The 12,139-nt window shown below is 35.8% G+C and overlaps 2 protein-coding genes across 2 annotated transcripts; both read left to right on the top strand.

Moving 5' to 3' along the window:
* The first annotated feature begins 781 nt into the window (after positions 1–781).
* Positions 782–4,745, top strand: LOC109154991 (eukaryotic translation initiation factor 2 subunit alpha homolog). The gene is made up of 7 exons (XM_019302728.1): positions 782–1,280; positions 2,349–2,405; positions 2,497–2,583; positions 2,661–2,807; positions 2,947–3,051; positions 4,092–4,190; positions 4,337–4,745. The coding sequence occupies exons 1-7, from the start codon at positions 897–899 to the stop codon at positions 4,490–4,492; spliced, it is 1,035 nt and encodes a 344-aa protein (XP_019158273.1). The 5' UTR covers positions 782–896; the 3' UTR covers positions 4,493–4,745.
* Positions 4,746–5,904: 1,159 nt separating this feature from the next.
* LOC109154990 (probable methyltransferase PMT23) lies at positions 5,905–10,851 on the top strand. Its single transcript, XM_019302727.1, has 8 exons — positions 5,905–6,502; positions 6,891–7,040; positions 7,762–8,032; positions 8,143–8,253; positions 8,876–9,050; positions 9,141–9,371; positions 9,613–9,807; positions 10,470–10,851. Exons 1-8 carry the CDS (start codon positions 5,978–5,980, stop codon positions 10,669–10,671), a joined length of 1,860 nt encoding a protein of 619 aa, XP_019158272.1. The 5' UTR covers positions 5,905–5,977; the 3' UTR covers positions 10,672–10,851.
* Positions 10,852–12,139: the final 1,288 nt, after the last annotated feature.

Raw genomic sequence — 12,139 nt, 5'->3', positions numbered from 1 at the left:
ATTTTTAAAATTTAAAAAATAATTAATTTGGAAGGATGACCTGTTGGAAACCTTCTAATTGAAAGAATTGTTTGAAATTGATTAGTTTAGGGACCCAATTGTTGGTTTTTTAAGTTCAGTGGCCTAATTGTTTTATTGTGTGCAGTTCGATGGCCTATTTGACCCTTATTCCTAAATGTTATAGTTAGTAATTGAAGTATTAGTTTGTTGTAAAATTTAGCCTTAGCATTTAGGTTGTTGGTTGCCTAAGTGTGGCGGTAACACCCATTTATTTTGGTTAGTTAATGTTTCCGCTACAGTATTAATGAATTTTGAATTGAGAAAAAGAGTTATTGTAAAGAAAATTTGGTTTTGAAAAATGGGGAGTGTTACAATAATATTCGTTGTTATAGTTTATATAATTGTATATCGATCCAAATATTTTTAAAATATTATAACAATTTCATTCCGTGCAACGCACGAGTGAAGATACTAGTTTATTTTAGTGATAATTATAATCCATCTCTCATATATTATCTTGCATTTATGTATTTTGAATTACCAATTTAAATAAAAAAATTCAACATTCAATTAAATATGTATAAATATTTCCTATATAATCTTCCATAAATATTGGACATTATGCTACCATGTGCCTAAAAAACTAGTATATACTCTATAGAAGCATATATATCATTATCATTTTCATTTTCATTTTTCCCAACCTTTAAAATGAGAAATAGCAGAACTCTATTTTGATAGCTTTACGCAGTATCTTTTCTTTTAATATATATATTTTGACGTTTACGTGACCGCGAGTGCAAACAACAGAGCATAATCTCTCCTCACTTCTCCTCGGTCATCTCGAAACCCCCCAACACAGAAACCCTAGCGCACTCTGACTCACAATCCAAGCCATGGCGACGGGCGGTCCGAACTTAGAGTGCCGGATGTACGAAGCCAAGTACCCGGAAGTGGACCAAGCCGTGATGATACAGGTTAAGAGCATGGCCGACAGCGGCGCGTACGTCTCACTCCTGGAATACAACAACATCGAGGGAATGATCCTCTTCTCCGAGCTCTCTCGCCGCCGGATACGGAGCATCAGCAGCTTAATCAAGGTCGGCCGGATCGAGCCCGTCATGGTCCTTCGTGTCGACAAGGAGAAGGGGTACATCGATCTCAGCAAGCGGAGAGTCTCCGAGGAGGACATTCAGGCCTGTGAAGAGAGGTACAACAAGAGCAAGCTCGTCCATTCTATCATGCGCCACGTTGCCGAGACCATGAATATCGATCTCGAGGTCAGCTAATTTCTAGGATTACCTTTTTTTTTTTTTTTTTTTTTTTTTTTTTTTTGAAATGTTGATTGGACGCTGGTGGTGTGGTGACTTACCTAGTTTTTCCAGCCGTAATTTGAGTTTCCTGGGCTTTGATAGTGATTGAAATGTGAAGGAACTTAAATCGAATATGTGTAATTATTTGATATTTTATTGCCTTCTTATTTGGAGATTTAAATTATGTAGTGTAAATGTTGCTTGAATGCAAATATTGAAGCATTGCTAGTATCTTTGTTGAAACAATCCCAAACCTTGTTAGAGTTCATTAACTTGGTAGGCTATGGTTTCTATGTAGTGTACATTTTGCATTTTAAGCTAGAAGGTTAGAAATGGGATTGGATTGGGTGTCGATTCCTGTAAGTAATTAGTGATCTGCAAGTAATTGTAGTGGTAATTACTTCTGTAGGTAGAACAATTAGATAGTTTAGTGACTTGGTCCAACAAAGAAACTCTCACATCCTTTCTGGATACATTGCAAGTTCCCACTTAGAAGTTCTCTAGCTTGTAATATTATAGGCATCATTTTTATTGCAGTGTTTAAAAGTTAAGACTACTGGCTCCTAGGTTTTGATGTACATTTAGTCAATTACAGGCAACTTAGCTTTGTCAGACATAACTTGATTCTCAGCTGAGGAAGCTCATCCTTTTGCTGGGCAGGGGTCAGGGTTTTTGAACAGTTTGCATAACAGACAGGCTTGTTTGGCTTTTACCTTTTTTGTTATTTTTCATTTCTGTTTGCGGATGGAGACTGGTTTGTGGGATGTCAAATTATATAATGATTTCGAAGCACTCTTAATAAGTATTAAGCTCTATTGATTGATGTGTGTGAAATTTGGCCTGATACATTTCTGACTCAGTTGAATACAATTGCTGCTCCTTGTGCATTATCTAGTTCTGAGGCCTGTATTGTAACCTTCAAATCTTCAATATGTCATTGATTTTGCTCAAGCCTTTCTGATTTCTGAATGTTGTATGCTTGCATAAATTCATTTCTGCATTTGCATCTTACACCAATTAAACTAATTAATGCAGGATCTTTACATTCATGTTGGTTGGCCTCTATACAGAAAATATGGACATGCTTTTGAGGTTAGAATTTGCTTTAATTTCCAAAAGCACTCTTTTCTATGTTTTGGTTAACAAAGGTTTGTCACTTATATACTTCTCTATTGGCTCCCAGGCATTCAAACTAGTTGTTAATGATCCAGATTCTGTTCTTAATTCCCTCACTCGTGAAGTTAAAGAAGTTGGTCCTGATGGTCAGGAGGTAATCTTGGCTTTTGTTATGCTCATATTTCTACCTTTTTCCATTGATTGAAAATGACATCCAAGTGCTCTTTGTAGGTAACTAAAGTGGTTCCTGCACTAACAGAAGATGTTAAAGATTCTTTGGTAAAAAATATTAGGAGAAGAATGACCCCACAGCCTTTGAAGATTCGCGCAGATATTGAGATGAAATGTTTTCAGTTTGATGGTGTTCTTCACATTAAGGTTTTACTGTTTGTCTGTTTGTATTCCTGTTGCCATGCGATTATCTTTTGACTTTAACCAAATGTTTTAGATTTCCAAAATCAATGCATGGTGTCATTTGAACAAGTATGGAACGCTTATTACATATTTTTCAATACAGGATGCAATGCGGAAAGCTGAAGCTGCTGGTAATAAGGATTGCCCAGTTAAAATTAAACTTGTTGCTCCTCCAGCATATGTTCTTAACACTCAGACGCTTGATAAGGTACTCAGGTTTTATACTTAGTCATTGCTTGGCATACTACTTAGTTTATCATTTGAATGAATCTTTTATAATTTGAAGGGGAAATACAGAAATGGAGGAAAATTGTTCCTGACAACTATTTGGTTCAATAACCTGGCCTTGATTGGCTTTCCCAATACAAGTAGTTGCTGAAGACATAGCTTTATCATTTTTTTAGACTAGTCAAGGCAATAGATGTGTATATACATAACTATGCACCATGCTTCCTTATTTTAAAATATTGCTCTTTTACACTAGAGTCAATTCACCCAAGTACCGGTCACCTTTGTTTCCTTGTTTTCTGCAGCAGTTTGTCTTGCTGAAGAATGTTGCTTCCATATTTTAATCATACCCCTTAAACACTCACAGGGAAAAATCTTCAATGCCATCTACTCCCATTCCTCCTTTAAAAAAAAGGACAGTAGCATTTTGGTCATATCAACTGGGAAAAGAAGGAAAAAGTGGTGTGACAAAAATGTCCCTCTATTTCCTTTTTTAGCAAAAAGGCATGGGAGTAAGAGGCAATAGAGTTTTTTTCATACTGACGAAGTAGGGAATTTCTACAATGTATTTGCTTTTGGTGCCTTTTTCCAAAAATGGGAAGGGCAGGGGCATTTTGGTTACCAAAAAATGCCCCTCCCTTTCCATCTTTAGTGAAAGGCACCTAAGGATTGTAGAAAATTCCAATAATAACATTTATATATAGTGAAGTCAATCACTGGAGTACCTATGTTGCCTTGTATTCTGCAACAGTTTCTGTCTTGCTAAAAATGATTCCTCCCTTCTTTTTTAATCATACCCCTTCATTTATATACAAACACATACTATTCGCCTCTGTTGGTATATCAGGTTAATTTTTAAATTACTAATCATGAAATGATTTGTATCTACATTTTAAAGCCAGTTCATTCAAAATATATCTAATTTGGATTTACTGATGTTATATGTGCATTTGGTAGTTCTTTAGCTCCTACCAATGTCTAAGTATTTGAGTGCAAATTGTGTTTCATTTCTTTCTCCAGGAGCAAGGCATTGCAATCCTTGACAAAGCAATTGCTGCTTGCACCGAGGAAATAGAACGTCACAAGGGAAAACTCACTGTCAAGGAAGCGCCAAGAGCGGTGAGTAACTATCCTTTTCTGCTTTTTGTTGTCATTTTCACCATAATCATTTTACTGGCTTTAATCAGGGATTTTGAGATTGCTGTGGTTTAACATTTTGTTTGCTTTTGTCAATTGAATCTAATCCGATGTCTTCCCAATGGCAGGTGAGTGAAAGAGAGGATAAATTACTTGCTGAGCAAATGGCTAAGCTAGGACAAGCGAACGAGGAGGTCAGCGGTGATGAAGATAGCGAAGAGGAGGAAGATACGGGTATGGGAGAAATTGATGTAGAAAACACGGGACATGGTATAACAGAGTGAAGATGCTCTTCATATGCAAGCAAGCTCATGAGATGAACTTTTCATATTGATGCTGCTCTCTCCACACCCTCTACCCTTTTTTTCTTATCAAGCATTTGAGTGGGATGTATACAAACCAAAATCTTGAGTTTTACTAGGCTATTTTTGCTAATTAACAAAGCATGTTCACATTGAGTAGTTTTCCAAATTTCTTTTACTAAAATTATTGAACATTCTACCGCTGTTTGTATTTCTATTGTTGTTGGCAGCTTCATTGCGTTCCTTTACGGCTTCTTAGTTTGAACATATCTGCAGATGGTTGGTTCCAAGTTGGGATATCATTGGTTTCTTTTTGGTAGTAGGTAGAGATTGATTCTCGGACCTAATGTTAAGAGGCTTTTACTCTTGCTTAAGACTAACATCCTTGTGCTAGCTTAATTAGCTAAGGTTCTTCTTGTATGTGCACGACAATGACGACATGTTAGGTTTTTCTTCGATTAAGTGTCGAACTCTATAGGTGCGGTTCAGTCTTTATCTAATTTTTTTTCCGAGTAAGAGTGAGGATATCAAATATTATGTACAAATAATTATACTTGTTTTATATCATCAAAAGTGTAAATTTTTAGGGTAATTTTAGCCAAGTTGGCTAATGATATAAATTTGTAACCACACGAGTTCGAATTTTAGCCTTCTTGGTTTGATCCAATAAACTCTGGACAATCAGCCTTCTTGGTTTGATCCAATAAACTCTGGACAATCTAGGCTTGATTTACCTACTTATGATCCTCACAAGGCGGGTTTATTCTGTGCACATTCTTAATAGTGTCACTTCAAAAAAAAAAAAGTGTAATTTTTTCTATAATTTTAAAAATAATTAAATTTCAACAATTTCATGAAAGTAAAAGTTTGAATATTCATTATTTTATTTACAAAATAATTATTAATTATGCCGGAAATATCACATAATTTTGGAAGTAATGTTGACATTTTACAAAAATTAAATTGCCAAGCGTGGACTATAATTCACATTACAATGTAAATCATGATAAATATGTATTTTAGTATATTAAATTTTATTTTTAGATAATATGTTTAAAAATAAATTTACAGTATATTAAAAATAAAATTTTAAAAAAATAAATATTTAATATATTAAAAATAAATCTTCAATATATGAAAAATAAACATAATAAACATGTATATTAATGATTTGTGTGAAACATAAACCATAATATAATGATGGTACATTTTACTAACGGAAAGTAGGAATGCACTAATTTATTTATTTATTGAAAAAGGAACCCACTAATATTAGAAATGCATATATTAAAAAAAATTCCCAAGCGGGCCCCGCTGTGTTTCATTTTCTAACGACTTTTCAAATTTCTCCCAGATATCTCTCTCCCACTATCTCGTACAGTTACAGAGAGAGGCTAACAGCAAACCTACTCGCAGAGGCAAAGGCAGAGTGGGGAATGAGCTCAAAAAATCAGTTTTGATCCAGAAATGGCGGTTTCATCATCCACAGTTCGAGACCTCTTGAAAGAACGAAAGCTCCCTTTCATCTTCTCTCTCGCCCTCCTCCTGCTCCTCATCTTCACCTTCCTTCTCATCTCCGGCACCTCTCAGAAATACGCATTCTACATCGCCGAATCCGAAGCCGAACCCGAACCGGAATTCAATCTCAAGGGACAAACCTCGCTCTCTTACACTCCAAACCCTATCACTTCCAATTCCTCTTCCTCGTCACCTCCTTCAAAGTCGCGGCGATCGGGCGGTAGCGATGTGGTTCCGCATGTCGCCGATGATAGAGATGTGGAAACGGCGTCGATTAGGTGGAAGCGGTGTGACGGCCCGGTGGCGGTTGATTATATTCCGTGCCTTGATAATTGGAGGGCGATCAAGGCGTTAAGGTCCAGAAGGAACAAGCAGCATCGAGAGAGGCATTGTCCTCGCCCTCCTCTCACGTGTTTGGTTCCGCTTCCGACGGGTTATCGGATTCCGGTTCCGTGGCCCAAGAGCAGGGAAATGGTGAGATTGCTATCTTTTGGTGGTAAGATTTATTTTTCTTCTTCTTACTTTTTATTTTCTTAATACTGGTATGTAGAATATAATCAATAATCCTCTTTTTGAGCTGAAATTATGATCTCCAGTGAGAATCGTAGCTTAATTGTGTGATTCCCGAGCGAGCTCAAGTGGGAATCAATTCTAACCTCTTTATATGGATTCGTTACTGAACTCTCTCATATAAACTCATTGAACGATGATATCAGTTTTGTGTGTGTGGCATACAATAGCATTAGTAGTAGAATTATACTTATCTGGAGAATGTTTGTTATATGCATGTGGATGGATCTTTATGATTTGCTAATTTTCTGAAGATTGCTCTGTCTTATTGTTGTTCTTGTTCTGTTCATAGATATGGTATAACAATGTGCCTCATCCTAAGCTTGTTGATTACAAAAAGGACCAGAAGTGGGTGATCAAATCTGGGGATTATTTTGTATTCCCCGGCGGTGGTACACAATTCAAGGATGGGGCAAACCTCTATATAGAAGCTATAGAGAAGGTAGTATGCATACTTGTTCGGGTTAACCTCTTTCGAGGTCTTCCAAGTATAGTGATTTTGTCACATCCTAAACACTTCAAATTAATTATTCGTAATCTTTCAACTTTTAAATGTTAACTAACAGTGTTCCTTCCATTAGTTTTAACCGGGCAAAGTCATTCTTTCAAAAGGACCATAGTTAACATTTGAAAGTTGAAGGATCACGACTATCTAAAATTTAAAAGTTGAAGGACCATGAACGATTAACTTGAAAGTTTATGACTAAATGTTGCAAAAGCACTATACTCAGAGGACCAGATGACATTAACTCATACATATTCTATCTAGTCATATAATCACATCTACCCTGTTGATTTGTGATCTATGTTATTTTTCTGGCAAATTATGTTGTGGAACCCAGATGGACACGGTTTTAAAACTGTTCATAATTATAAATATATAGTTCAAAAATTATGAACATATAGTTCTATAATTATGAACATAGAGTTGTGAACATAATTATGAACATATAGTTCTATAATTATGAATATAGAGATTCAATAATTGTGAATATGAAGTTCAAAAATTATAAATATATAGCTTTATAATTATGAACATATAGTTCAGTAATTATGAACATAAAACTGTATCCACCTTGCAAGATGGACACGGTTCCACAGCATAATGATTGTATTTGCTCCTTTATGCATGTGTACTGATGGTCTGTAGTGTGGTGATCCAGACATTACCAGAAATTGAATGGGGAAAACACACAAGGGTGATCCTGGATGTTGGGTGTGGTGTTGCTAGCTTTGGTGGGTTTTTGCTGGACAAAAATGTTATTACTATGTCATTTGCACCCAAGGATGAGCACGACGCTCAAATACAGTTTGCACTTGAGCGTGGAATTCCTGCTACACTCTCGGTCATTGGAACCCAAAAGCTGCCATTTCCAGATAATGCTTATGATTTGATTCATTGCGCACGATGCAGGGTTCACTGGCATGCCAATGGTATATATAGTACTTCATCTAATTACAACGTAACCTTTCTTTCTATCCAATCTCACACAAAACATTTGGCTTATAAGTTATAACTAGGATATTTATTAATTGAACTGTAGGTGGAAAACCTTTGATAGAACTAAACAGAATTCTTCAGCCTGGAGGGTTTTTCATTTGGTCTGCCACTCCAGTCTATCAAAAAGGAGCAAGGGATAAGAAAGTCTGGAAAGGTTAGTTTGATTTCTGCAAACTTATGCTTGCATTTTCAGCATCATTTTTTGTCTTCTTTTAATAGATTGCCATTTGCCAAATTCTACATACAAACTTAAAAGTGAAAAAAGTCTCTAGTTTTTATTTAATATTTAATTCTGGACTTAGCTCTCTGACTATCACTCATTTTTAATTTTAGTCATTGAAGTTTAAAACTATCAAATTTAGTCCTTAAGTATTTAATCATTTTTTAATTGTAATCCATTATTAGCTTTTCTCGGTCGTTAATATTGAAGGTAAAATTGAAAAATCTTAACTATTATGCTAATTATTTCTCACACGCGGGAAACAAAGTCTTAATTTCCTTATTCTGGCTACCTTAATTTCACCCTCAATTTTAACGGTTCACTCAGAAAAAAGCTTATGGTGTATTACAATTGGAAAAGTACAATATTCTAAGACTAAATTTAATAGTTTTAAAAGTATGACTAAAATTAGAAATTAGTAATAGTCAGAGGATTATATCCATAATTAACTATTTACTTCTTTAGTTAATTTTGAAGTCATTCAGTGAGCCTGGTAACACATTGAAGATTTGTTTTCTCCTTTTTTTTTTTTTTTAAAAAAAATTAATTTATGCAGCAACGGAGGCTGTGACTAAATCATTGTGCTGGAAGGTAGTGAAGAAAACCTTTTTCAAGTGGGCCCACGTTGGGCTGATTATATATCAGAAACCTCTTACATCTTCCTGTTACGTGGGGCGTAGAGAGAAAAACCCACCTCTCTGTGATCAGGGCAGTAGGCCAAATAGCACATGGTATATGAAACACATTATCCCTTAGCTTCATCTGATCATCATTCAACTCTAATCATCATCATATCATTCATCTGATCTGATCTGTTCCAGGTATGCCCGTCTTGGCAACTGTCTTTCACAGCTTGTAACAAGGCCTGAAGAGTGGCCTAGAAGGCTCGTCAGCATACCTCCAAGCCTACCAGAAGACGCTGAGAGTGAAGAAGCTTTCTATGGGGACACAAGACACTGGGCTTCACTTGTCTCAGATGTTTACCTAGGAGGCCTTCAAATAAATTGGTCAAGCATTAGGAATGTAATGGATATGAATGCTGGCTATGGAGGGTAAGGGACAAATTTATATAGAGTAACTTATTATTATTATTTTTTTTGGGTCAGACCACGAGGTGTCCTGAGTAGGACCCTAACGGTAGGAGGCCCTGTAAGCCTGTATCATACTTAGACTAATCCCTGTTTGCATTGAGTCGGCTCAAAGAGACAAAGTGCTGGTCAGATTAGTTTTTATAACTTATATATAACTCTATGCTAATAGCGTTACCTAGCTATTTTGTGGTGATGATCACAGGTTTGCTGCAGCCCTAGTCGGGCAGCCTCTATGGGTAATGAATGTTGTTCCCATCAGCAGTCCAGATACTTTATCCATTATCTTCAACAGAGGATTGATTGGCATGTACCATGACTGGTGCGAGTCTTTCAATACCTATCCTCGCACATATGATCTTCTGCATGCCAGTTTCCTATTGGGAAAATTGATCCAAAGGTACATTTGATTATCTCGCTATTTCTCTTTTAGTGTATTGATATTTATATCTTACGAGGTAAAACTAAACCAGTCAGTTAAGTCTTGGTCAGTCTCTTTTGGGAGGAGCATTTTTAAGAGCATTACTATATAAACATGGGTCCAAACTTGACTCAATCTCATTCTGCTTGAACCAATACATTTTGGTCATTTCGCTATTTCAATTTAAGAACTCAGAGCTCCCGTTTGGTTGGAAGGAAGGATTTAGGGAGAAAAGAATTGTAATTTGGTGAAAAAAGAATAAAGTAGGAATTCAAATAACATTGTTTGGTAGGGAGAAATAGAATGATTGGGAATGAGAATGGAAAGAGTGATATAAAGACTAAAATGTCCTTGTGTAATAATAATAATTAATAATAATCAAAGACAATTTAGTCATTTTCTTGTTTTTTATTTGTTTTTTTTTTCTTCGTTTCCCACCGTGCCAAATTAGAATTCTTACGAGATACATGAATTCTAATTTCACAAAATGAGAAAATTGCAATCAAACACTGTAATTTAACATGCCAAAGAATTATGTTGGTAACAAAATGCAATTACACTCTACTAAATAGCTTCTCGATAATGCTTTCATGACACAAACTTTGCCTAATTATTCCCTGTATTATTTCTCTCTCTTTCAGATGTGACATAGTAGATTTGAGTGTGGAGATGGACAGAATACTGAGACCCAATGGCGTTCTTGTAGTTCAAGACACCATGGATATGATTCACAAGCTCAGTCCAATTCTGCGATCGCTTCATTGGTCAGTAGCTATACATCAAGAACAGTTCCTTGTTGGTAAGAAGGGATTTTGGCGCCCAGATGAAAAGACCAGAACATGAAGACACACACGCCTGTATAATCTTTATCCTCTTTTATTCCTTCCCATTGATGTGTAGAAATGCTAGCCATTCTTTTCAACCAATTATAGGAAAAATATTATTCTGATCTGAACCTAGTGCTAATGCTTCTATTTTTGGCCATTTACAAACATTGTGAATCTCAATGAAACAAATTTTACAATAAGATAAAAGTAAAGCTTGATTCAATTTTAGTCATCTGACTAGTATGTTTTGAGTAATGTTACTCATCCCTTTGAATATTTACTTTTTGATGTGATACTATTTGGTTGAATTTTTTCTATTTAATTGTTAAGTATATATTATTTTCTTAACTTATGGTGAGATCAGTCAATTTATAGACATTCAATAAGCCATTGACCCAACTTATCTCCACATTTCATCAAGTAGTCATGCTAGAGACATAAACAGCACGTTAGGTTCACGGAATGAATTTTGAGCTAATAGGAATGCTATTCCATAAGGAATGGAATATGTAAGGAATATAATAGGAATTGTATTCTATTGTTTGGTTCGCGGAAGTAATAGACTTTAGGAATTATATTACAGTGTTTGGTTGATTTAAGGAATAGAAATGAAATATGTTTTAAAAGACATAAATACCCTTACAAAAAAATGTGATGGTGGTGGTGGCGGCGGCGGCGGTGCGCGGTGGTGGTGGTGGTGGGGTGGTAGTGGTGATGGTGGGGGCGGCAGTGGTGGTGGTGACGATGACGGTTGTGGCAGTGGTGGTGGGGGCGGCGACGGTTGTGGCGGCAGTGGTGGTGGTTCTGTTGGTGGTGCTGAGGTGGTGGTGGCGGCGGCGGTGATGGTGGTGGTGGCGACGACAGTGGTGAAATATGATAAAATTATATATAGGATAAAAAAATTAGGTTAAAGAAAAAGGGGCAAAAAAGAAAATAGATTCTAAAATCCATTCCTAAATGTTCAGTAATAGGCTAATAACAAGGGGCCCTAGTAATAGCTATTACCTTATTTGAGGCAATAGGCTATTACCAGAAATATTATTCCTGGTAATAGAAATGGTTACCAAACAAAGAAATATGCCTATTACTGGGAATGCTATGCCATTCCCGGCCTATTCCGTGAACCAAACAGGCCAAAATAGTAATAGATAATTATGATCTTAGATCTTTTCGAATGGGGTAAGAGAATGTCTAGAATTCTTAGTTATTGTCTTTTGTTTTTTTAATTAAAGAAATAATTGGAAAATAAAACAACAAGTACAAAAATGAGTAATAACCCCAAGTAGAGACTGGTACGATTCAATTCAATATTTTGTTCGTTCGGGTTTGATTGTATCGTAGCTCTATAATTCGGATTAAAATTATAGTTGGATGAACTGCATTGCTGATAAACTTGAGAACTAAAAAAGATAATGCAATAATCAAAGGATTAAATATGATAAGAATAGTGATCAAATAAGTCATCGAATTACGTACACACGAAA

The sequence above is a fragment of the Ipomoea nil genome, unplaced genomic scaffold (assembly GCF_001879475.1).
Source record: "Ipomoea nil cultivar Tokyo-kokei standard unplaced genomic scaffold, Asagao_1.1 scaffold2662, whole genome shotgun sequence".
In the NCBI taxonomy this organism is placed as follows: domain Eukaryota; kingdom Viridiplantae; phylum Streptophyta; class Magnoliopsida; order Solanales; family Convolvulaceae; genus Ipomoea; species Ipomoea nil.
Note: the sequence above shows the minus strand (reverse complement) of the source record. Positions and strands in the feature narration are given on the sequence as shown.

Coding starts and splice junctions, on each gene's coding strand:
- LOC109154990 (XM_019302727.1), top strand. CDS start 5,978: ATGGCGGTTTCATCATCCACAGTTCGAGACCTCTTGAAAGAACGAAAG. Junction 9,051..9,140: donor AGTAGGCCAAATAGCACATG/GTATATGAAACA, acceptor GATCTGTTCCAG/GTATGCCCGTCTTGGCAACT. Junction 9,372..9,612: donor ATGAATGCTGGCTATGGAGG/GTAAGGGACAAA, acceptor TGATGATCACAG/GTTTGCTGCAGCCCTAGTCG.
- LOC109154991 (XM_019302728.1), top strand. CDS start 897: ATGGCGACGGGCGGTCCGAACTTAGAGTGCCGGATGTACGAAGCCAAG. Junction 2,406..2,496: donor AATATGGACATGCTTTTGAG/GTTAGAATTTGC, acceptor ATTGGCTCCCAG/GCATTCAAACTAGTTGTTAA. Junction 2,808..2,946: donor ATGGTGTTCTTCACATTAAG/GTTTTACTGTTT, acceptor TTTTCAATACAG/GATGCAATGCGGAAAGCTGA.